This window comes from Oryzias melastigma, unplaced genomic scaffold (assembly GCF_002922805.2).
Source record: "Oryzias melastigma strain HK-1 unplaced genomic scaffold, ASM292280v2 sc00429, whole genome shotgun sequence".
Taxonomy (NCBI): Eukaryota; Metazoa; Chordata; class Actinopteri; order Beloniformes; family Adrianichthyidae; genus Oryzias; species Oryzias melastigma.
This window is the reverse complement of record NW_023417025.1, coordinates 15,615-42,440: the sequence shown is the minus strand read 5'-3', so window position 1 is coordinate 42,440 and position 26,826 is coordinate 15,615. Positions and strand designations below refer to the sequence as shown.

At 38.7% G+C, this 26,826-nt stretch overlaps 1 protein-coding gene across 1 annotated transcript; it reads left to right on the top strand.

Moving 5' to 3' along the window:
* The first annotated feature begins 580 nt into the window (after window positions 1-580).
* Window positions 581-18,197, top strand: LOC112138459 (alpha-tectorin-like). Its single transcript, XM_036211060.1, has 21 exons — window positions 581-589; window positions 1,824-1,847; window positions 3,289-3,567; window positions 7,003-7,168; window positions 7,668-8,068; window positions 8,147-8,723; window positions 8,816-9,399; window positions 9,680-10,232; window positions 10,309-10,901; window positions 11,243-11,397; window positions 11,520-11,920; window positions 12,025-12,221; window positions 14,687-15,079; window positions 15,158-15,441; window positions 15,528-15,799; window positions 15,873-15,992; window positions 16,640-16,809; window positions 17,116-17,351; window positions 17,438-17,597; window positions 17,676-17,769; window positions 17,856-18,197. Exons 1-21 carry the CDS (start codon window positions 581-583, stop codon window positions 17,948-17,950), a joined length of 5,763 nt encoding a protein of 1,920 aa, XP_036066953.1. The 3' UTR covers window positions 17,951-18,197.
* Window positions 18,198-26,826: the final 8,629 nt, after the last annotated feature.

Below are 26,826 nucleotides of genomic sequence, written 5' to 3'. Positions count from 1 at the left end.
ATGTACATTCAAAATACAAAATTGTTCTCTACATGCAGTAAATATCACATTTTTCAACATAGATATCTGTGGCTTATAGTCCAGTGCGGCTTGTATTTCTTTTCTTTTTTCTTCTTTTTTTTTAAATTGAGCAGGTGCGGCTTATAGTCCAGAAAATACGGTAATTGGATTTTAAAAAAGTGGGAGGGGTTAAAATCCCAAAACAACAGGTTGCTGGAGGTTTATCATTATTACTGCCAGGTGTAGACTAGCACCTGTCCAGAGACACACTCAAATATTCCAAACATACTTGAGCCCCCCCACCCAGGAGAAACTCCCCCTGGCTCAGATGTGATGTGATCCCCAGCTCATGGCGAGGGGAATAGGAAAAAATAAATTTGCCAATATTTTTGCGATAATTTGCTTGGTGATACTTGTCTCAATTTAAAATGTTGACATGGCGATGATTAATTCACTTTTTATGAGTGTGAGTGTGGGGTGCACGGTGGTGCAGTGGTTAGCACTCTTGCCTTGCAGTAATTCAAGTCTGGGGACGTTTATTTTGTCAAAGATTCATCTTTGCGTGACAGGCGTATTAGATATGGTACACGTGAGTTTTTGAGTGTGGCGGGGGTGAAATCTTTTTGTTCAAAGGCACAGTGAGGCAAAATAGATTCCTAAAACAAAAAGGATCAAGCAGTCAGTGACAGCTGGCAATAATTATGAAAAAATTAATTGACATTGGCACTAAAACAAGTACAAACATTCTTTCTTTTTCAGTTCTCCTGCAATGATAATTAAAATGTTTTTGTTGCTTATAGCATCACAAGACACTTCTTGAAATGCCTTTTTCAAGTCTTGCATTATTCCAAGGTTTTAGACTTTACTTTACTTACTAATTTAAAGCAATATATAGTGCATTATAAATAAGGAGACGTTATCAGGCTACAGCCAGAAGCTGAATATGGTTTAAGATCTACACAATTTCTAAAGCAGTTCTATAACACAGCACAAATTACTACACCAAGACACACAATTTTCTTTTTATAGAAATATTGTTAAAAATTTCATCCACATTTTAATAGCTTCTACTAATGCAGGGAGTCAAAAAAAAAAATCAGGGTCTCTGAGGACTATTTCGGTCACAATAACCAATGGCTTTTAAAGTTTAAAACATTAATAAATTTAGTTCTTAAAAGCAAATGTCTGGTTATTTGCTAAATTAAGAAAACATTTTTTTGTTTTTATCAAAATGGTTTTCTTTTTAAAGGAATCTCTAAAAAAAACTCAAAATTTTAAAGTGTTTTATAATATTGAATTTTATGTATTATAATTTAATATTTTCGGGGAACAAAACCCAATTAAAAAACAAGTTAAAGGTGACGTGTTTTAAAACTAATTGGCGTTCTAATTGCAGTAAGATGATGGTTTGGCACATGGAAACAAAATGCATAAAGTTAACCCTCCTCTTGGTGGAATTCAAAAGCTTTGGAACTTAGCCAACCTTTACCCTTTAAATCCTCACTTCTCCTCCACTGTTTCACCTGATGCACAAGAGATGCTTGCATGGTAAGGCTTGCTTGTTGGTAAATTTCTAGTGTTATAAATTAAGATAATTTGAATCCTTAATTTTTGGGTACGCATTTAAAAAAAAAAACTTCTATACTATACTCAAGTTTGATTTTTTTTTTCATATTAGGTGTGCTGACTCTTAAAGCTTTAAAAAAATGGGGAGTAAAATCTTACTTCCACTCCTGCTCATATCAGGGCTATGTAAGTATTGAATTTTAGTCAATTTGTGATATTTTTGGTACTTATGTTACTGACTGATGTTTCATTTGCAGGTGAAGTGGCTTCCCAAAATCAAGGTAAGATTTGACCGTTCTTTTATTTTTTAATAACTTGTGACTTTGATGTAGCCATAAAAAATAAGAACAAATTTGAGTATTATACAAAATGTATAACAAAGAAGAGCAGCATCAGTACTTTTGCTCATCGTTCTACAGGTTTTTACAGGTGAACTAAATTTTTGTTAAAAAATTGGAAATAAAAACAACAAGCTACAGATTTCAGTGCAATTGTCAAAGTCTATTTTTTGTTAAAAAATAAAAAATAAGATACCCTTACATAAGGGCGTGGCAATATGCAATTTTTAAATTTCACAATAATTTTTTTCTAATCAGTGGATAATGATATATATTGTGATATAAATTTAAAAAATATATATTTGTCAAATTGAATTATCTGTTTTTCCTATAAAGAAATGTGTAATCCTTAGTTGGTTGTTTAGATATATTTTTTTATTTCCTATCATACTTTAAGCATTACTTATCTACTGAAGGAACATGATGCAACAGTTTTAATTTTACAGATAACCAAATAAAGGCATATATATTACAAAAATGAACTGAAGATCAAAGTAAAAGCTTTCAAGTTTCAAATGAGGACATAAATAAAACCAACCACTACATTACTTAATCAGTTCTATTTAAAAACAAAACATTAATTCTACATCTTAAAGGCCAGAAAAAAGAGTTGAAAATTAAGAAGAAGAATATTAATCAGCTTACTTTGTCTTCTTAAGTTATTTGAAAATACCAGCTCAATTGGTATATAGAATTTTCTGCTAGCCGTAATTTTTTTAACTTTTATTTATTAAGTTAAATCTTTTACCTGAAAAAACAAGATTAAATTAAAGATCAAAAAGTTGTAAAAAGGACTTCTCATTTACACAAAATTAAGCTTTTGGTTTCTGTTGATCATAAGAACAGACTGTATACATAAAGAGGCATACATTTGTTTAAATACTGGTCAGTGTCACTGACATCTTTTTTTTCTTAATTTATCCAATTTCTTGAACTGTATTTTTGTGTGTGTGTGTTTTATACACATATTTCACTAACTAGCACAACTATGCTAGTTAGCATGAGTTTAATCTGCACTGACTTTTGAATATTTCAGGTCATTTTTATCCAATTGCTGGAACTGCAACCACCCGCTCACTTGATGGAAGTTCTCCACTGATTCAATTGCAAAGACCTTTTGTCTACTTTGGAAATACATACAGCATCCTCTATGTACGTAACATTATTAATGAAAAAACCCTTTAAAATAAAGCAATGACTAACCTTTTTTTTTTTTTTTACAAACTACTTTTATCTCCTATTTAGAAAAAATAAAACCACTTGTGTTCATGAAAGAAATTATTGCAAAAATTTGATATTTTTTCCATCTCTAAGTAAACTAAACTGACTAAACTGAAGTTGATGCAAAGAGATTGTTTTCAAATTAACTTTTTTTTTTTTTTAGGTCAACCACAACGGACACTTGACCTTTAATTCATCATATTGGTCATATACACCTCAAAGATTCCCACTCTATGAATCTAGAGACTTAATCGCTCCATTCTGGACAGATATTGACATCAGAAACACTGGATTGGTCCTCTACAACCAATACACCAATGACAGTGTCCTCCAACAAGCTACACAGGACATTAATAGCTACTTCCCAAACCTCAGCTTCAGTGCTGAGTGGGTCTTTGTGGCAACATGGTATGAAGTGGCCTACTTTCCAACTACGGGAACAGTAAGTCAGAAGTATAATAATATATTAGGGATGTCCCGATCCAATCACGTGGTCGGAAATCAGGCCGATCAAGTGTTTGAGGACTCGATCGAAATCAGACTCCTTTGTCCGATCAGGATCGGATATTTCATTTATTCTCATTATGATCAGAGCTTTATATTTCATCTTATCATTCCGGACAAATACTCCACAAGAAGTCTACGTGTCAGGAAAAGATCGCAAAATGTTATCACCAGAAAACACAGCAGAAAACGGCAGCAGCTCACGCAGAAGGCTAACGTAAACAAAGCTAGCTAGAAAGCTAACTTCCGGAACAATAACTCTTTTAAAAACGCTTTAAACTGACAGCAAGTGTCTCTATTGGTTTGTCATAACTCAAACAACAACCTCTAAAGGTATTCCAACAAGAAAAAGTTTTTGTTTCTTTTTAATGTGAAGCTCTTTGTGCTTCAGGCAGATGGCTACACAGCAGCTGCTAACTGCTACATGCTAGCACAGTGATTTAACTCCTTAGGACCCGGGCTGTCCTTTGATACGCCTGTTTTATTTATCTGACAGAGAAATTTAAGAAAATTAACTACTGTGGTAATAAAACCAAAAAGTGATGTCTCAAGAAGCACACAATCTTAAAATAAATAAATAAATTAAACTAATACATTAAAACTCAGCCTTCCTGGGAAAGTCTATGCCAGAGTACTGGAGAGGAGAGTCCGTCCGATAGTCGACCTGAGATCCAGGAACAACAGTGCGGTTTCCGTCCTGGTCGTGGAACAGTGGACCAGCTCTACACCCTCTTCAGGGTGCTGGAGGGTTCGTGGGAGTTCGCTCATCCAGTCTATATGTGTTTTGTGGATTTGGAGAAGCCTTTCGACCGCGTGCCCCATGGTGTCCTGTGGAGGGTGCTCTGGGAGTATGGGGTCCAGTGTAGGTAGCAGATGTGCTCGGCCTGTCGGATCGGCTCGGGGGCTTGCGCATAGTTGACGTGTAAGATTGTGATTGATCCGGACTATTAGACCACTGTCACGTGACAAGGGGAATGACACACTTCCGCCATAACAATGCACGGATTCTTCCCGAGTAAAAAACCGAGGAGGTCCGAACAAATACGTTAAGAATCACAAAAGGAGAAGGAATATTTGCAATCAGCCGCAAAAACGTTGACAACGAAATAATCCGATCGAGAGGAATCATCACAGGATAATGATCGTTATTTTAACAGAGAGAGATCAGGCTGGGAAGCATGAAGTCCGAGCTAAAGTGGGTGCTAGCGAGTAGCATGCTAGCTTGTGGTTGGTCGCACATTAAAAAAAAGAAAGTAGTTATTCAAACGTATTTTTTTCTAAATACATCCTGCCAGTGTTGAACTTCTTTCTGGTCGCACGGACCGGATGAAGTCCCGCCAGAGTATGCAGCTCACGTTCTGCTCCGTTACAGTTGTGTGACGTCATCACTAGTCGCAAGCCCCCGAGCCAATCTGACAGGCCGAGCACATCTGCTACCTACACCGGGGAGCCTTACTCAGGGCTGTTCGGTCTCTGTATGACCGGAGCAGGAGCTTGGTTCGCATGGCCGGCAGTAAGTCAGACCTGTTTCCGGTGCATGTTGGACTCCGGCAGGGCCACTCTTTATCACCTGTTCTGTTCATAGTTTTTATGTACAGAATTTCTAGGCGCAGCCAGGGGCCGGAGGGGGTCTGGTTTGGGGACCACAGGATTTAATCTCTGCTCTTTGCAGATGATGTTGTTCTGTTGGCTCCATCAAACCAGGACCTCCAGCATGTATTGGAGCGGTTTGCAGCCAAGTGTGAAGCGACTGGGATGAGGGTCAGCACCGCTATGTCTGAGGCCATGGTTCTCGACCGGAGAAAGGTAGTTTGTCTTCTCTCCCTGGGTGGAGTGCTCCTGCCTCAGGTGGAGGAGTTTAAATATCTTAGGGTCTTGTTCACGAGTGAGAAAAGATCGAAGCGTGAGATCGGCAGGCAGATTGGAGCTGCGTCCGCTATTATGCGGTCGCTGTACCGGTCCGTTGTGGTGAAAAGAGAGCTGAGCCAGAAAGCAAAGCTCTCGATTTACCGGTCGATCTTCGTTCCAGTACTCACCTATGGTCATGAAATCTGGGTCGTGACCGAAAGAACATGATCCCGACTACAAGCGGCTGAAATGAGTTTTCTCCGGAGGGTGGCTGGGCGCTCCCTTAGAGATAGGGTGAGGAGCTCGGTCACCCGGAGAGAGCTCGGAGTAGAGCCGCTTCTCCTCCGCATCTAGAGGAACCAGTTGAGATGGCTTGGGCATCTGGTCCGGATGCCTCCTGGACGCCACCCTGGACAGGTGTTCCGGGCATGTCCCACTGGGCGGAGGCCCCAGGGAAGAACCAGGACACGCTGGAGAGACTATGTCACTCTGCTGGCCTGGGAACGCCTCAGGGTCCCCCCAGAGGAGTTGGAGGAAGTGGCTGGGGAGAGGGAAGTCTGGACATCTTTGCTTAGACTGCTTCTCCCGCGACCCGGTCCCGGATAAGCGGAAGAAGATGGCATTAAAACTAATAATCATATCAGCTATTCATGAACACTCATCAATTTTTATGCTTAAACAAAGTCATAATTTTTTAAAGAATTTTAAATGACGACAGGAATCACATTTGGTCAAAAATGTTTAATAGTTCTTGAAATGTTAAAGCTAAAGTCACTAAACTTTCTCACATTACTATCACTTATATAACAAGAAAACAGTATTTTTTTTCCTAGTTTATATTTGCTGTATTTTTGCTTTTTTATTAAAGCTACTTCACAGTGTGAGGTGTTATATTTAAGTTTTTAATGATAAAAGACGGTTATTGAAATATAAATAAGGGACAAAATTAATCTGTTTCTTCAATTCAATCATGTTTTAAATGTCTTATAAAAGTATCGGATCGGGACTCGGTATCGGCAGATACACAAAATCAAATGACTCGGAATCGGATCGGGCCCAAAAAAACCTGATCGGGACATCCTTATGATATATGGTATTACAATATGTTATTCTGATTAGTATTTATTTCAATTTAATACCACACCATGTAATGTCATATCATCTCACGACACATATTAAATAATCTCCTAAAAGTTGATTCAATACTTAAGGAACAGTTACATCTAAAAAGAAGAACTTCCAACTTAGGGTAAATTGTTATGACAAAGATTTTTAAAATTACACTTAAGGATAAAATGATTGTGGGAATGAATTTCCAGAATGGATTAAAACATTTGTGACATTTTACAGAAAGCAACTTTCCAAGCTGTGTTCATTTCTGGAGGTGCAAAATCATTTATTCTCTTCAACTATGGTTCGCTTGCCCCAACAGTTTGGAATGTTCAGGTTTGACTCATTACTTTCAGTGTAAATTTTTATTTTTGTATATAAACACATCTATTCATGAACATTTTTTAATCTACAGGCTGGCTATGACACCATAAACTCTGTTCACCATTTCACCATTCCTGGATCTTTCTCAAGTTCTGCAACAGGCGTCAACTCCACTTTTACTCTGGGCAGCAACGTCAATGTAACGGGTCGCTGGGCCTTCCGAGTAGACAGTGGAGCAAGTGGCTGCCAGTTTAATGGTAAATTATTTTGTAAAGAAAATGTTTTTTTCTTTTCTTTACCATTTAACAAGGGTTGTCAAATTCCAGGCCTCAAGGGCCGGTCTCCAGCTGGTTTTCTAGAAATTGTGTCTCATCTGCTTCTGATTACCTGGAGCAGGTATGTTTAGCAAATAAGGAGTTTCAACAGCATGTTGGTTGGAAAACATGAAGGACACCAGCCCTCAAGGCCTGGATTCTGACACCCCTGCTCGAAGACCGACTGGAGCTTTAGGTGTAGTGGGATGCCACTCCCTTTTCCAGTGTTCCCCTGCTGCTTATGCTTGTTGTTGGAATAACAGCTATGAGGGTGTCATTGTTTGACATATATTTCTCACTATTTTGCTTACATGTTTTAATCACTATCTAAAATTGTGGATTTAAATTAAATGTTCACTGTTCTATACTATACTACAACACTACTATACCTGATCTATTTAAAATGGCTCCTTGTTGAAACAAATCTTTAATTGTACCCTAGGTGAACCTGTGCAGCTGGGTGATTCTTTTTGGAGCGACTCCACCTGTGCACAGAAGTGCACGTGCACCACAACTGGCCTTCAGTGCTTTGACCAACCATGCTCTTTCTCCCAAGTCTGCATGCCATATTCCTTTCAGTTCTCCTGCCAGACAGTGGAGAAACGCACCTGTACCATCAGTGGAGATCCACATTACTACACCTTTGATAATACAGTGTTTCACTTCCAAGGCACCTGCACCTATGTTCTCTCAGAGCAGTGTCAGTATGGGCTGCCTTATTACAGAATAGAGGGCAAGAACGAGCACAGAGGCAGCATACATGTGTCATGGACACGTCTAGTCAAGGTTTTTGTCTACAATGAAACCATTGAGCTTGTGAAAGGAAACCCAGGAAGGGCAAAGGTTAGTGAGGTTATTTGTATCATTTTTGTTTTGTTTTGTGAACATATTAAACTTTATTGTTTGTCTCTGACCTCACAGGTTGATGGAAGCTTTACAGCAACTCCTTTTTCCATGAATCAAGGCCGTGTCCAGGTCTATCAATCAGGTTTTTCTGTGGTTGTCAGCACAGACTTTGGCTTAACCGTATCTTATGACACATATTCACATGTTGGAATCAGTCTGCCCTACACTTACCAGAATGCAACATGTGGACTGTGTGGAAACTTCAACAACCAGCCTGGAGATGATTTCCGAACTCGTGAAGGCGAGATTGTCAGCTCTGATGTAGTTTTTGCCAACAGTTGGCAAGTATTTGGTGAAGATGAACCTGGTTGTGAGGCACCGTGTGAAGGTCTGGAATGTGCTGGCTGCAATGCAGCTCAGACTGCTTTATACAGCAACAATGAACACTGTGGAATCCTTCAGAACAGCTCTGGACCGTTTGCACCATGCCACCAAAAACTTCCCCCACAAAACTTTGTGGACAGTTGTGTTTATGATCTCTGTGTTGGTGGAGGATATCAACCCATTCTGTGTCAAGCATTAAATGTATACTCAAGTCAGTGTCAACAAAATGGCAACCAGCCTGAAAGTTGGAGAAGACCTGGATTCTGTGGTATGTTTTCTGGTCATTGAACATATGTTAGAGTATTTTTTGGCTTTTTAAATCAAATGGCTGAAACGTGTTATGTATATTTTTCAACCTAGAAATCCCCTGCCCAGCCAATAGCCACTTTGAGTCTCAAGCAAGTGGATGTCCATCCACCTGTGTTAATCCTAACTCCACCCAAAATTGCCCCCTTCCTGTTCAGGAGAGCTGTGTTTGTGATCCCGGCTACGTCCTCAGTGCTGGAGAATGTGTTCCTCATGCTGAGTGTGGCTGCAGCTTTGAGGGTTTCTATTATCAATCAGGAGAGACTGTTATATTGGATGGAGACTGTGGGAGGCGCTGCAGCTGCACTGCTGGCTCAATGACATGCAGCCCCTACAGCTGTGGCCCACATGAAACCTGCAGTGTGGAAGATGGAGAAAGAGGATGCAGACCTAATGGATACGCCACATGCTGGATCAGGGGGGCAGGGTCCTATCAAACATTTGATGGACTGACATACCAATATCCTGGAGCATGCAGACTAATCATTGCTAAAGAAATGGGATTGTCTGGTCACCCACACTTCAATGTGTCAACAGAAAAAGTACCAAAAGGCCAGGATGGATTTTCAAATTATTTAAACATTGAGGTTCAGGCAACAAAAGTCACCATTGAAATGGACAGCAGCAACAGAGTCTGGGTAAATGACTAAAATATATTTCAACATTCAAAATTTTTTTTTTTATCTATAACATGCTGTGAAAAAAAAGATGTCAAAACAATTTTTAACTTTCTGAACATGTTATCCAATTATATATATAAAAAGGAAGACAATTTTGTATAATATATTCTTTATTCATAAACTTCTTGGAATATAACCCGATTTAGGTATTTTATAAATGTTTAAAATAAAAGGGACCTTGATTCAAAATACGTTTTTTATACCTTTTGAATACTGGATTTGTTTAAATGTCCTGCAGGTTGATGGTCAGCTGATCGTACTGCCCTTCAGTTCTGGATCCAACCACATCCGCATCTTCCACAGCAACACTCACAGCATCATCCTTCGCACATCTTTTGGTTTGACTGTACAAACGGTGTGGCCTCACTTTGTGCGTGTCACTGCACCTGTGGTCTACAGCAGCTCACTTGGTGGACTCTGTGGAAACTACAACGATGAACCCAACGATGACTTTCAAACACCAAATGGAACCCTGGTCCACAGTTCTCAAGTGTTTGGGGACAGCTGGCGAGAAGGCTCCCTGGCATCTCACTGTGTGGAGAACTCAAATAGCAACTCCATGACTAATTACAATACCAGTGACTACTGTGGCCTTCTGAGATCACCACATGGTCCATTTACATCCTGCTGGGCTGTGGTAGAGCCATTACAGCAAGTGGACGTGTGTGTGGACATCCTCCGTAGATCTGAAGATCCTGAATCAACTCTGTGTGAGGTTCTGCGAGATTATGCTCTGATGTGTCAACAACAGGGGGTTTCTCTGGGAGAGTGGAGGAATAGAACTGGTTGTGGTAAGCACAGTCCTGATCATTTTTTGGAGGTAAGCTTCAACTGGACTATTTCTGAATCTGTTTTCTCATTCTGCAGCATTAACTTGCCCTTCAAACAGCCACTATGAACTCTGTGGGACATCCTGTCCCTCCGCCTGCCCCAGCCTCTCCTTCCCCTTCAGCTGTGACTCTCAATGTCAGGATGGGTGTCAGTGTAACGACGGCTTAGTCCTCAATGGAAACCAGTGTGTGCCACCAACATCCTGTGGATGCTATCATCAAGGGCGCTATTGGCAAAGTGGTCAGCAGTTTTGGGATGGAGAAGAGTGTCAGAGTTTGTGCAGCTGTAATGGAGTGACGGGTGTGGTCAATTGTGAGCCGCACTCTTGTGGTCCTGAGGAGGCGTGTCGAGTGGTAGATGGCGAGTTTGGTTGTCATCCCAACCCCAGTGGTACTTGTTCTGCCTCTGGAGACCCTCACTACTTGACTTTTGATGGGAAGACCTACGATTTCCAAGGAACATGTCGCTATGTTCTAGCAGAGGTTTGCAACTCATCCAGCGGGCTCCATCAGTTTTCTGTGGAGGCAAAGAACGAGCCGTGGAATGGGCTTCCTGTGTCCATCACAGCTGAGGTCGCTGTTTCTGTGTGGGGCTATAAAGTGTGGATGTTCAGCAATAACAGGGTAGAGGTAAGTACCCTTTTAAACAATCTATAACTTTCGTATAAGCCTTTCAACTTGTAAGACGTGTCTAACACTACACTTACGCGCTTCAAAGAAATGTTGAGTCCTTTCAGTTAGAAAAAACAAAACTAAATCAGGGTCAATGTTTTTTCTATTTCATTAAACTTTTTCAAGTTTTTAAAATTTAACATAGGTGTAAATAAANACACAAAATCAGGGTCAATGTTTTATATATTTCTTTGAACTTTTTAACTTTTTAAAATTCAACAATGATGTGAATAAAGAGCAATGGTATTAACCTACACCAATAAAAGAAAAAAACTAATTTTCCTTTTACTTTGACATAGGTTAATGGAGTCACAAGAAATCTTCCGTTTGTCTTGAATGGAAGCATATCTGTGTTTGCAAGTGGATATCGGACATTTGTTAGTACGAGTTTTGGTCTAAGCGTCACGTATGATGGATGGAGCACTGTGTCCATTTCTGTACCTCCAGCCTACAGGTAATTTTAAAACTACCTGCAGTTCTTCATGTATGATAAAAGTTAGTGTAAAGTTTGTTGAAATCCCAACCAGGACCTTGAGTAACACTGGTTTTGGTCGTGAATTCCACCCTTTTTTTCAGAGGGAACATGTGTGGACTTTGTGGTAATTTCAATGGCAATCCAAATGATGACTTCCACACCCCAGATGGAGCAGCAGTTTCCTCACCAGATGCTTTTGGGGCATCCTGGAAAGCACCAGGCAACTACACCTGCAGTGATGGCTGTGGCTCCTCTTGTCCACGATGCACTAACGATCAAGCCGCCAGAGCTCAGTGTGAGGTGCTTCAGGCAGCTGACGGCCCTTTCAGCTTCTGTCACGAGCAAGTGGATCCAGCACCGTTTTTCAGCGACTGCGTGTTTGATGTTTGCGTGGGTGGAAATGCAAGAAACGATCTACTATGCAGGGCAATTGAGACATATGTGAGTGCATGTCAGTCTGCTAACGTCCGGATCTATCCTTGGAGACAAAACACCACCTGCAGTGAGTCACACTCTGAGGACTATTTTATAGGACATATTCTTCAATAATGCTTCTTGAAATGTTACGTATCTCAACTGAAAATGTATTTGTATTTTCCTTTTAAGGAGTTACCTGTCCAACTAACAGTCACTATGAGTTGTGTGGAACTGACTGTGGCCACACCTGTGCCAGCAGCACTGATGCCACCTGTGAGCATGTTTGCTCTGAGGGATGTTTCTGTGATGAGGGCTTTGTGAGAAGTGGTACAACCTGTGTTCCTGTGGAGAGCTGTGGGTGTCAGTATGAAGGCTTTTACTACAGTGTAAGTGATTTATTGATCTCCTTTGTTTGGACTGATTTATGGGTTTTACAAAACAGGAAAACTTGTCAAATATTCATTTTTTAAATTATTTTTAATCTGTGACAAGCTATGAAGTGATTTAACTGGTTGTGTGACTTCACAAGAAGGAATCTCTTTCCAAGTAATGATGCTTTTGTTTGAGACCAAACTACTTAACCACAGGCTTAAACTGTTACTACTTTCCTGCCCTTCCTTTAGACATACTTTTAGTGAGAACATTGTGCTATTTTCCTCTTCTTCCTCTCTATGAACCCTTTTTTTCAGAACTCTCTTTTCCATCTTTAAAATCCTGTTTCTACCTCTTGCATTCTATAACAAACGTTCTATCAGCTTTCTGTTTGTCTTTTTCCTGTTCTGTCTGACCCACACTTGTCTTGACAGATCTTCTCTGTAACTGAATTTCCTGCTTTTTATTTGTCAATTATTTGCTCATTACAGAATATTACATTCAAATATTTATTGCATTCCATTGATCATTTGTATTGACATTTATTAAACATACAGTTTAAACAGCAAAGCTTTTTTGAAATGACTTTAACTGATGATAAAAAACATCTTAACCTAATTAATTTTGGCCTGGTTTAATATTTCCTGCTTTTTTTGTGCAGCAACTTCTAAAAAACTTTAGGTGTGGGTTGGCATTTGTGCAACTATTCCTCGAATTCAATTAATGTGTTTGTTTGAACCTGAACTACAGGTTGGAGAGTCTTTCTGGAAAGATGGTTGCTCTGAGCGATGTGAATGCTTTCCCTCCGATGTCATGCGCTGTGCTGCTGCAACCTGCACTGCTGCACAAGAGTGCACTATCAAGAACGGCCACCTGGGCTGTTATGATGATGGACTTACAACCACATTGGCTCCACCAGTTACAAGTATGTTAACTCTTTTTACAGATCTTGTAAATTATTTTTATTATTGTTATTGGTTTTATTAATGGTAAATGCAAACAGCTGCCCAAAGTATGCTTTTATAATTGGATGCATATTTTAACAATAATTTGAATTTTAAAAAAAAGAGTATTTTGAAATCTTACAACCAAAATTTTCAAAAACTTGCAGTTGAACTGATAATGTAAAAGTCATAGTTTCCTTGTTTATACAAACATGACAATAAAATTAAAAATAAAGTTTGTCACAGCATATCATTGCACAAGGACAAAAGGTGGAGAGTCAGGTCACTTTGTCTGAATATAGGAGCTAAAAAAAGTAATTTGTGTTAATTTATTGTCTCATGTCTTTACTTTGATTCTTTCATAGATAATTTACCAATTCCATGTAAGTATTCTCTTTACAAGGAAACATTTTATTGTCGTGTTTTTTTCTAATAAACATTATACTGTTAATAATAACAAAGTTTGTCCATAAAAACAAACATATTTTGCAGTATATGGTTTATCTTTAAACTAAACTGTCTTCTTTTTAAACTTTCAGCATCAACACAACCCCCAGTTACAAGTAAGCTCTTCTGTTTGATATATTTACTAATTATACAGTACAATATTTTAACAATTCTTTATAAGATATCAATTAATTCAAGTGAAATTCACTAGTGTTTTTGTAAAATCTTGACTCATCTACTTTGGTTTGTTTACAGCCACACTGGCTCCACCAGTTACAAGTAAGAATACAATTTTCTGTTGATATACAGTAGCTAAACCTTTAATTTGTTCCCTTTTTAAAACTATTTTTTCTGAATTGTTTATTTACAGGCACATTGCCCCCTCCAGTTATAAGTAAGTTCTTAATCTCAGCTATGGGGTCCCAAATGTAAAGACTCACCTCATGAAAATTATGTGACAATTTTACTGTATTTAGACATTTAATTTCCATTTGCTACAATTATATCACAGTTTGTCAGTTTCTATCACAACTAAAAACACTATCTGTGACTTGCACAAGTGTTGAATCTCAATGATAAATAAAAGTCTAAATATGAATTTTAAATGTAAAAATTAATTTTGAGTCTAANTCTGTGATGAGGGCTTTGTGAGAAGTGGTACAACCTGTGTTCCTGTGGAGAGCTGTGGGTGTCAGTATGAAGGCTTCTACTATAATGTAAGTCACTTGTTAAACCAACTGAATTATTATCTTTATTTTACCATAAAATTTTACTTTGTATCCAAACGTTGGCTTTTTGAATGTGTATTTTAGTTTCTTTCAAACTCTGATAATTAAATTACTTTTTTTCTATGCTGGAAAAATGTAAGTAATCCTTTATGGTAACAAATAATAACAAATGTTAAAAATTTTGCTGTTGGCAAGCTGTAACTTAATAGATACCAACAACTTGGTAAAATGAAACTATTGATCTGCTTTCAAATTTCTGACACAAACTGAACTTGTTATGTAAGCCACAACAGAAAAACTGTGTTTATTTTGCCATCCTTTGTAAATGTATGCCACACCTTTTTAAAACCTGTTCCACAGGTTGGAGAGTCCTTCTGGAAAGATGGCTGCACTGAGCTCTGTGGATGCTTTGCCTCTGGCGTGCAGTGTGTTGCTGCATCCTGTGCTCCTGCACAACAGTGCACCATAAAGGAAGGCCAGCTGGGCTGCTATGATGCCATGTCCACCTGCACTGTGTGGGGAGACCCACATTACATCACCTTTGATGGGGCCCTGGCTCATTTCCAGGGAACGTGCTCTTATATTATTACTGAGACTGGAAGCCATGGCAACAATGACACCCGGTTTGAGGTTGTAGCCACCAACAATCACCGTGGCAACAACTATGTGTCATTTGTATCATCAGTAGATATAAATTTTTCCAAAAATTCAGAGAGTGTGAATGTGAGGATTGGACCAAACAGAAGAGTAAAGGTAAACCCAACTCTCAGAACTAACTTCTTTGTTCTTCTTTCTCACGTCATATTTAACTTTTGAATTCTCCTCTTTCAGGTAAATGGAGCTGAAGCGTCTCTTCCAACAACTGCAGGAGCTTTAGCTCAAGTGTCAGCACAGGATGGTTTTGTAGTCTTTGATGCAGCTGACCTTATCGTCCAGTTCGATGGCCAGAGTACTCTATTGGTCCGAATGAGTAAGCACTATCAGAACAAAGTCGGTGGGATGTGTGGGAACTTCAATGGAGATCCTTCAGATGATAAAGTGAAACCGAGTGGCGTACTCGCCCAAAATGACAGTGAGTTTGGACAAAGCTGGAAGTCACAGACCAGCCAGCCAGGGTGAGCTTCTAAACACAAGTATCATACCTTCATGCAGTGTTTTGTCCACGCTGTATCAAACTATACATCTGTATTGTTGTTTTCAGATGTGGATCCACTGATGAGAGAAATGGAGATGGACACTGTCGTTTTTCACAGGAATACTCTGAACTCTGCAGCATCATCACCAACACCAGCGGTCCATTCAGTGCCTGCCATCTGCACTCTGACCCACAGCCGTTTTTCTCTTCCTGTGTCTATGATCTCTGTCTCTACTCTCCAGCCAATGGCATGCTGTGTTCTGCAGTTTCAGCCTATGAGAAAACCTGCACTGTTTTAGGGTTGAGCATCCCGGAATGGCGCCCTGCTTTGCACTGTGGTATGGCTCCATAATTTGATATGTCCTTATACCATATCCAGATCTCATAAATAGCACCTATCTGTGTTTCCAGCCTTGTCAGATCCCTGTGAGGAGCTGGACTGCGCTGAACATGAATGGTGTGGAAAGAAAAATGGGGAGTATGGCTGCTTCTGTGATGAGCACCATCATAGACCAAACAATGAGAGCTACGGTAAGGTCAATGATTTTTATTATTGATAAGGGGAGACTACTTAATATAAATATTTGACATTTTTAGCACTATTGTTCCATCAATACATTGCCTAAACATTTGTCATGTAGTATTATCAGCAGACAACCCAGTGGGAAAATGTTCAGGTCATGCTGTTAACAGGCCACCAGGTGGCCTCCCTGAGGTAATGCTGAGCAGCTTTCTGTGATGATAGCACCATGTGTCAAATGAAAAAAAAAAAAAAAAAATCTAGAGATAACACATCTTAGAGTCAGGGTACTTTATGGCATCTAAAAGTATAAAAAACAGAAATGTATAGACTTAATGAACTTTATTAATGTATGCCAATATATTTTGTTTTATTTATTCAGTTTCTTTTTGTCGTTGAAGTGTTTAAGTTTTCTTTGGAATGTTTTCTCAAGAAAACAAAAGCATCTCAGCCGATGAGGCAAGACTGTGGAATGTGCTGTTGTTTTAATGTATTTGCCCAGGAATGCCATGAGAACACTTGTGTGTGATGCTTTAGAAGACATTTTGTTAAGTATTAGTGATGTCAGCGAAAAAAATATTTTCACAAAAACCCATAGATGGCTTTAGAACAAAGAAGTGCTAAAATGGTTTCTTTTTATGTCTTTGGTTTTCAATAGACTCGTCCATCACCTGTGAAAGCAGTTCAGGCACTATGTCTGTGTCGCGGTGTCAGCTGTTTGAGGCCGGCTTCCACTCCAATGCTCTTCATCTTAAAGATAGGTCCTGCAATGGAACTCTTCAGAATGGAAGACTTGTTTTCNGATGTGGGCATCAACCCTGTGGAAAGGTGACATTATCTTCTGCTGTACTTGTTTTCTTTGCTCATTGGATAGATTTGTTATTAATGTTTAAAAAAACCCCTTTTTCTATGGGGTATCTCCCTGGGTTGAGCATGTCAGTGGTTTAAAATCCCAAACCTCCCGCTATGCAAATAATCTTCCTGTGTTAAAAGTATCGGCTATGTGCTTTTTAACAACTTGAATTTTAATTATGTGAAACATAAGGAAAGATGTATGTCTTTCCAAAAAACAGACCATCATTTTTCACTTATCAAGCTAAAGATCTTTGCTATCTCTTTTACAGTATCATGAAGAAGAAGCTTCCAGCTGGCAGTGGATCTTATCACATCAGGATGACCTCCTATACAGATCCAGACTTTCGCTTTCCTTTTACCAATGAAACAGACATTGAAGTAGACGAGATGCTTTATGTGAAGGTTAAGACTGAAGGTGTGGATCAGCACCAACTTGCCACCATTCTAGATTCATGTTGGGCGACACCAATCAACACTGAAGACTACCCTATCCGCTGGGATCTCATAATTAATGAGTAAGATCTCTTTTATGTTAGTTCCTCACATCTAATCTTCATTTCTCTTAACCCTTAGCTCACATCATAACTTTTTCATCTAACAGATGTCCCAATCCAGAAGATGGTACTGTTGAGCTGATTCAGAGTGGCGTCTCCACAGTGGCTCAATTCTCCTTCAGGATGTTCACCTTTAAAAACTTTTCATCCATTTTTGTTCACTGCAATGTCCACTTGTGTCTTCTGAATAGCAGCGATTGCACTCCTGTAAGTAAAACTAGCTAAAATTATACAATGTGTAAAGCAATGAAAGTCCTAAAACTTCTGATTGTTGTTTTGCTGCAGCAATGCGACTCAGATCACAGGCGATTCAAAAGGGATTTGTCTCACTACGACCATCAACCCCTCTCGCTTGGACCTGTCGACATGAAGAAATATGGTACTTAAGCACTAATTTTTAAAATGTTTGAATTGTTGGTAAAATAGATTTTAACGGATCTCTTGTGCCAATATTCTTATTTACAGACAGAAGAATCAAGCCAAGCAGCGCTCCAGGACAGCTGACATCAGTCCTCACTGTGATCGTCACTTTGCTGGCAAGCAAAATTCTAATGCTGTGAAGTTGAAGAAAGGCATTTTTAATTTTTGAAGCCTTTTTGTATTTTTTTCTTTTTGTGTTTATTTTAAGTTTGTTTGATTTAAGGGGTGTAATTTCTTGGTGTTCTCTTTTTATTGTTTAGTCTTAAGTTGAGGATTTTTGGTTGATGTGACTTTTTTTGCTCAATCCTTTATTAATCCTATTGTTTAAAAAACACTTTTTTTCTGTGTGATTTTAAGGGTTTTGGTTTGCTGTATGTAATGCACATGTATGCTATAGTACATGATCAATCAATAAAGCTTTTTTTCTGTATACTATTGGGCCCTCTAGAGTTCCTTGTAATAACTCTTAATGGACTTGATCATCAAAGGTGAGCACGATATTTTTTTGTGCTTTTGACATGATCTTAAACCGAGATGCACAGAGATCAGCTGGTGCTGTCGCCAGCTGATTTGCGCACAAAAGAAAACAACGGCATTACTCACCAGTCAAAAAGGTGAAAGTTATCTTAGCAGCTCAATTTGTGCAAGGCGTTCTGCAGCAAGGGTGTAGCTGTCAAGTCCAGAGTGTCTGTCAAACATCTCCCTGCCATGTATTTATATTGACAGGACGCGGAAGTTGTCAGTGAAATCGCGCTATGAAATCACGTTCTGAAATCTCGCGATACTTCCTGTGAGTGTGTGTGCAATAGTCTAAAGGGACAACTAAACGTGTGGGTTACATTTAGCATGAAATACAACAGGGGTTTATGCTCCATGCGCGAGCTCTCCACCTGCTCCACAAGTGAGAACACAGAGGAGGCAGAGCGGCCGCGAGCGAAAAGGTCCGAGCTGTGTCTGTATTTTTGTAAAGTAGACGCAGACAGCAATCTGTTTTAATTAGAGCTGTCAGGCGATTACAATTTTTAATCGCGATTAATCGCATTTTGTCTGGAGTTAACTCGCGATTAATCTCAAATTTACATGTGGCCTTTTTTTAAGGAAAAAAATGTGTGGTTCGTGGAATTTAGCAGTTCTACATTAATTATGAAAACAAGAATAGTAAAATTAATAGTTTTCATCAGAAATACTTTATTTTGTAACATTGTATTGAGATAAACTTTCTTAACAATAAAAGGCTGTAACATAAAATGCCTAACAAAAGCCCAAGTGCAAGTGAAGGGCATTTTAAATTCAAAACTTCAATCTACGTTCAGTAAAATAAAATAAAAAACATCAAAAATAAATTTTCCATAACATTTTCATGTTCATTTTTTGTCAGGACTAAATCTTTTCCTCCTCTGCTGAACTACAGTAATAAATGAAATAGAGATAGTGAGAGAGAGGCTTTCCCCCCCCGTGTGTGCTTTGCTCCTGTTGTTGCTGCTGTCAGTGTAACTACCGCCCCTCCTCTGCTCAGCGCAACACTCACGGCACAAACACATATTGACCAATCACGTGCGACATGCGGAGAAAAAAAGGGAGTGAGAGAGAAAACACACGGCCTCCGGCTCCCAGCGAGGAGCCGGCTCCCGTCGTTCACTTCAAAGAGCCGGTTCAAAGAGCCGTTCCGTTCGCGACCGACCCATCACTAGTGGTACTGGACGCGAACCGGAGCCGGGTTAGGGTGCAGGAGCTCTCCAGGTCCTAGCGCCGGGCCTGTTTTAGCTCGCAGCTCGGAGGTTGGAGAGCCGCCCGTGATCTAGTGAGAGCAGCCTGTGAGTTAAAGGGGGGACGCCCGCGCGCGCGGTATGGAAAGGCACGTATGAGAAAGTCCGCGATTAATGCGTCAAAAAAATTGTCGGCGTCAAGCACATGTCAGATTAATGCGTTTTTAACGCGACAAATCTGACAACCCTAGTTTTAATGTAACATAACATGGATTGTGAGGGCGGTAACAGCAGTAACCTGAACACACCAGATTCTAGCGCAGTCGTGCGCAGCGTCTGACCGTCCAAATGAGACGTCTAGCGGCGTTATTGATCCAACAGGTGTGTATGGTAGTGGTACACACATGGAGCAAGTGATTAAAGTGTTGGTTATGACAGGAAATTTTAATAAAAGGAGGGGGAATTGAATACCAAATGGCAGCACTTTAAAAAACAATGACCATATACATTAACAGGCTGAACGTTCATAGGTTGCCTCAATGTGTTATTGTTGTTTCCTCAACAATAACACATCGTCTAATATAAAGTGTACAATTAAAGTGAAGTTGAATTCTAACGAATGTGAATTTTTTATTTCCACATTTATTACTCTTTGAAGTGAGACCATTTGATTTACTCTTCATTTTGGTTCTTAACTAGAGCTTTGTTTATTACCTTATTTGTTAATTACCTTAAAATTTATGTAATTATGGTAAACACATGTTAGTATTTTTGATAATTTTATTTTAATGTTGGAAAGGGCGTAAAATTGACATATTGTGTTTTAAATTATTCTTAAAAAAGATTTAGAAGAAAATAAAAAGATACATTTGTGTTTTAAAATTACTATATCATAAATTACAGTGGTAACATTGATTATTGCAAGGTTTACCATATTGCAATACTGCTGGTATCGTGAGCCGTGTATCGTGAATCACATTGTATCGTGACTCTGAAATTCTCAGCCCTAATACTGACACAATATAACGTTTTCACTGATGGATACCCAGATATTAGGCTGACATTCACATTCTCATTAAGCTTTTATTTTCCCAAGTTTCATGTCAGAGAACCGTCTCCATTCTGAAGTTCATTAAAAACAGGCTGGCGCATGCTCAGTCAGGACCACTTGGAGGCATTTATGCTCATGTCAACAGAAATATAAAATATCATGTCCATTGACTGTGACAAAGTAACAAATAAGGTTGCAGAAACTGGTTCACTTCTTATGTGGTGACTTATGCTGTAGATTCTGGAGTTATTATGAGGATATTTTTTCAAATGTTCAAAAAAAGTTCAATTTTTCCTTAACATTTTCATACAGGGAAATATTTCTGATAAACAACAAGTTTTTATTATAATTATTTATTTGTTATTTATGACAACCACCCACCCCCCAACACCCCACACACGCACATTCTAAATGCTTGCCTAATTTTTCATGTGGCGAAAAATGAAAAATGGGCCGGGCTTGACCATTAAACTCCCGGGCTGAAAAGTTGTCCCACTCCGCCCCTGCCCTCATCTGATCCTCTGGGTCCTGTTTTTTCTGACAGCAAGACCTCAGTGGGTCAGAGTAAATGGCCACATCAGCTCTGTAAATCCTTGAGCTATCTTATGGGGTCCAGATGATCCCACTCTTAATGTAAACATGACTAGGGTAGCCCAAGGGTTAAGACAATCTCCACAGGTGCAAAAACAAGGCTCTGTGGTTTCTCCACATCTCTTCACTTTTTTCACAAATGACTGCAGAAGCTCAACCCTTATGGAGGGAAAATATGCGTAATTCTTGATTTGTAACTCATATATGTTTTGTGCATAAGTAAAAAAATTACAAAAGTTAAAAAAATACTATTTACGCATGAACAAATTAAAATGACAACAGCTTGAAACTTACACACATAAATCTTTAAAAATGTACAAATTACACATGCTCGTATTTTAAGGAGTATCTGTGTGTTGTACTGATTTTACTGATTTGATGATTGTTTGTGTCTGCTCTGTTTCCACCAGAAAAGGAAGTTCCTACCAAAAAATAAAGTAACTTTGACTTCAAAGCTGCAGCTGTGGGTGCTAGAGAATAAGTAACAAATTGAAAGAAAGGGGGATTAATAAATGATCATCTTGAATGGGTTATTTGATGATCCCATGCTTATCATTGATCTCTGCTACTTTGACCCTGATTTAGCTTTGTGGACTTTTAACTGTGCTTTTTTCTTGTCTGAACAAATAAGCATGCTGCAGATGGATCCAGCTCTCTGCCTGTTTGTGATAGTTTGTGTGTTAAATAAATACTAATGTACCGTAGGAAACAACAAATAAATGTAAATATTTTTCCTCAGAGAAATGTATTTATTTCATTTAGGAATAACAGTTGTTTCAAATTGTAAATTTATAAAGCTGTGGAAAAAGAAAATGAGATGAGCAGTGTACAGGAGTTTACCACTATTTCAGAATGGGCGTTGCAGTGTATACCAATACACCATGTAGACATAAGACATAATCAGTAGATAAACATAAACAAGGTCAGAATTCTTCCAAGCTGCAAGTGTGGTTGCTAGAAAATGAGTAACAATTTGAAAGCATAGGGGATTAATAAATGTTCTACATATTATTAGAGGCTTTCATGTTTATTAGAAAACTGAGCCTTATTTCCTCCTTGGTCATGAATTATTAATCTTGCCATTTAAGTTTGAACTCATTTAACCTTTTTTTTTTGGAATTTCTTGTTGTCTAGCAAATCTCACAGATTCAAAACCGCAAAAAGCTCTTTTATATCAGCCTCAGATACTCCATCAGTCAGTGTTGTTTTAATTGAAATGCAGTATACCTGTATTTTCTCGTCAATGATTTGTACTGGAGTAGTAAAGCTTTTTTCTGCTTGAAGCAGTTTTATGAATGCTTTTTATCTAGTCTCACAAGAGTCTTGCTTAGAAGTTAGGGTTGTCGCCAGTGAGGCATTGACTTCTTGGTGCCAGATTTACAAAAAAAAATAAGACGCCTACATAAATTTACAGAAATTTGTTTTAGTTGTTGTCAATTTACCTTTTTTGTGGCTTTGGCCACATAAGACCTCTGTGTCTATTGTGGATCTTTATGTCTGTCAGTCCGATCAGTTTCAGGCATGGTGCTGACAAGGTGTAGCTCTTATTGGACCAAAGCTGGCGCAGGCAGCATCCATCCATCCATCGATACATACGTGTTTTGTAGTAGTTTTGTGTAGATGTTCACTTTGTGTAGTTTTGAATTTTAAAGTGGAGCTGTGGGATGAACTGCCATTTTCTTAAATATTTTCTCCTGCTTTTTGTTAGTTTAGGGAGGTTACTATTAGTCATTGTTTTTCCTTTTATTTTACAGGTAAGATTTCTGTGATTTCTGTGATAACGCCATTTTCCTTCACCTCTTTCAGTTATTGTTTTTCGCCTATATCATTTCTTGTAAATAAATTGATCTGTGTTGGCAGAAGTCTTTTGGTATTTTTGCTATTTAAAATTGGGACAAGTATATTTTTATGTTGTGCTCCTCTAGATCACCATTGATACAGAAAAAGGGCAGTGCACCTTTTTTAATTACTTGATAAAAATAAAAATAATTTGGACAATATTTTCAACTACATGGAAAGCAGATTATTCAAATAAAAGTATTGAAATTCAATGAAGTGAATGCAAACAGTCAACAACCCAGAAGAAACTATGATACAAAAATACATCAAAATGTTTAACAATTAAAAGAAATGTTAGAAATATTAATCATTTGTAACTTCTTAGCCTTAAAATAGAATGATTAAAAACTGTTGAAAAGTAACTAGTCAAAAAACAACTCAAGATTTAGATATAGTGGAAATAGAGTGATGCATGCCGCCTGCATGCATGCACTATGAGATCTGCTGAGATCTCACAATACTAGCTAGAGTGATAAGGCAGCGACTCACCTGGGACCCTTTTTGCTGATACAGAAAAGTTTCAAACAACAATGGAAATATCAATATTTGCCGGCCGGTATTGATCCAATACCAACTTGAGATCGATACTTAATTTTGGATCCACCCGCCCATCACTACCCTCCATCAGTGGTTTGTCACCCCAAACTCGAGTCCTGCACAGTATCATTGATGTTTCCAGCATTGCACTATTTTGGAGTTAGATGTCTGAGGTTTTTCCAGGGATCTCTTGTAGCCAATCTTCCAGTTTAGGGGTTACTACCCGGAGTAATTTGATTACTACAGACATTATTACTGGAGGCACACTTTGGGCACTTAGTACCAATTGAGCATGGTTATAATGCCACAGTGTACCTGAGTATTGTTGCTGACCATATCTATCCCTTTATGACCACAGTGTAACAATCATCTGATGACTACTTCCAGCAGGATAATGGTCCCTGTCATGTGAATCATTTCAGAATGGTTTCTTGAATATGACAATGAGTTCACTGGGCTCAAATGACCTCCATCCTGATAGATCACCTTTGGGATGTGGTGGAACGGGAGATTGGTAACGTGGATATGCAGCCAAAAAATCTGAAGCAACTTCATGATACTATCATGTTAATATGGACAATGCTTTTCACTCCAGCCACTTTTGATTGCTTGCAATTTTTTGCATTGTGAATGTAATTACTGGTCATGACTTTTTCTCTGCGTTTTTTATTTTTTAACTGACGTGGGTAAAAGTTCAGTCTGTCTTATTTGTTTATGCCTTCCTAAATTAATTATATAGAGATGTAAATGGATTTATTGCAGAAAATGTGTCATTGCATCCCAGCAGGCAACTCGGGTCTTCTGAGAGTTTTGCAACTCATTCATTTCATGCTGTTTGAACAAACAGTCCATCAGGTTCACAGGTGGTGACCTGCCCTCACGGGAAAACATCTCTCAGAGACTAAAGTGTGCTGTTCCAGTACACCGTCTTCCTCTGGAGCTACGGTGTCTCTTGCATCTTCAGGTGGAGAGAGAACAGGTGGTTTGGGTGCAACAGTTGTGATGTTTTTGGCTGTCACATATAGAATTAAAAAATAATAATGAACTCATCAGTCTAATGTATAACATTTGTATGTTTAGTGGCAGTTCATTCAAGCTCTTTGAACCTAACATTGGTTCTAAAGGTTTGTGATCTGCCTCTATGTGAAAACCTTTTTCCAATGTGAAACTCTTAAAACCTCCTGGTCCTTGTAAAACTTTAATCGGATTTCTCAGCTTGCTGAACTTTCCTTGATTGTGCATAGTCTTGGATACAGCTGTAACATCATCAACAGTGTCAGTCCTGAGCAGTGTTGATCCAAGGAGTTTTTATTTCTCTTTAAGACATTGAACCTAAAACAGATGCTCTATCATCAGTCTTCTGTCACCACGACAATTTTCATGTCTTTTCTCTTTATAGTTCTGAAGACTCGTATAAAGTCCCCTTTTCTTGCCCCAACTGCACATTGCTTCATGTACTGGCCATTGCTGCATGCTATGTCATCTTGAATCTTGAATTGTGACTGGTGCATAATTATTGTGGGCTCCATGCATGCAGCCTGATTGTTGGACATTTAGAAATAAGACAATTAGACCATAGGATGTTTGGACATTCTACAGTAACTTACAGATCATTTACAGATCATATGTACATTCCTACATTTCTACTGTACAATCGCACATCCCATTTACCAACTTTTTCCCTTGAGGTGGCCATATAAGCCGTGTTTGTTTTTCAACATCAGAGACATAAAATTAGAGAAAATTGTAATTCTAAATTGTAATGCTAAACTCAAAAAATAAACTGAAAAAAACAGTGAGTCATACATATTTCTAAGTTAAAGGGAAAATAAATGAAATGAAAATGAGCACAGGGGAAGTTTTAAAATAAAAGTGCGAAATGTAGTAGAAACTGAAATGGGTTTAACAAAAGATAAAGAGGACTTACGAAGATAATAAACCCCCACAGTTCAAACCAAGGGCGGCTCTAGAACATTTTTGTGGTAGGGTGAGAGGGGTGAAAAATACTTTGGAAGAGCGGCAAATGAGAAAAGCGGAGTTGAAGGCCATTGAAAATGAAAAGAAAGGTTTAAAAATACATATTTCAAACTTTTTTATTGTTGATGTATTATTATTAATGAGTTTTAAAAAACAAGAATTCCCTCTTACCATAGCAAGTAAACTGCACTGATTTTGGCTAAGGCCAAGGTGTGGACAGCCCAGATGGGCCTGGCATATGTAACCAGATCGATTCTGCGTTGTGTTTATGGAGATAAATGACGTGGAAGCACAGCAGAACCCTCGGAGACCACCTCCATTTATTGTGGATCTGACAATTTTCCAGTAAGGAAAGACAGAAATCACTGTGTTAGCTGCCCATATTAGCTCCTCTCCCACCAGACAATAAAACAGGAAGGGGAGAGGGAAAGCTAGCGCCTAATATATAAAGAAGACACCACAGAAGAAGAACAAACTAAGTAGGAGCTACCCAACACTGAAATCAGGAGGAGAAATACACTCAGGTACAACCAATATTTTGTATAATTAAAATAGAAAGATCTCATCTTGTTACACATACACAATATATGGGGCAGGGCTGAAAGTAAGCTGGTATGGTCCGGTACTGCGTACCGGTATAAGATCTGGCGGAGGTACAGAGTACCAGCTGGCAGATTAGCTGTGTGTCTACTCTTTGCTACTTTAATTGGAATTCAAAAGCAGCTATGGCCTGAAATTTCCACCAATCATGTGAACCCGGCATCATTTTATCTAATAACTTAAGAGTCTGTGGTATTTAGTGACTTATAATTGCTAATAATTGTAATATCATTTATGCATGCATCAATGGATTTATATTTCTTTCTCCCCTTACATTAACTGCTAATTCAGTCGCTTCCCTTAACACATTGAGCATATGTGTCTTCCAGGGTATGTTTGATTTGTTGTCTGTGGCTGTGGTGTAAATTGACTTTGTTAGTAAGTTACTTACTTGATGTGTGATCCCTCTAATGACAAAGGTGGACAGTAATTTATGTCTGCCACGGACATGGAGGTTGGTTAGTTTGCAACAGGATAATAAAAAACGATTGCGTTTGATAGTTCTAAATATGGTTTGGTTCAATTAACAACTTGCATCAGACAGATCAATCTAGTTGGATTAATCAATACCCCCTTATCTGAATTTATTGCTATCAAAATATTTATGTTGATTTAATTTGTAATAGTACCAGCAAAAACCATACTCTCCTTTCACCCCTGACATAGGTTCACACACAAATTGGGGGAAAAATGTGTTTTTGCTGTTGGGGCTGCC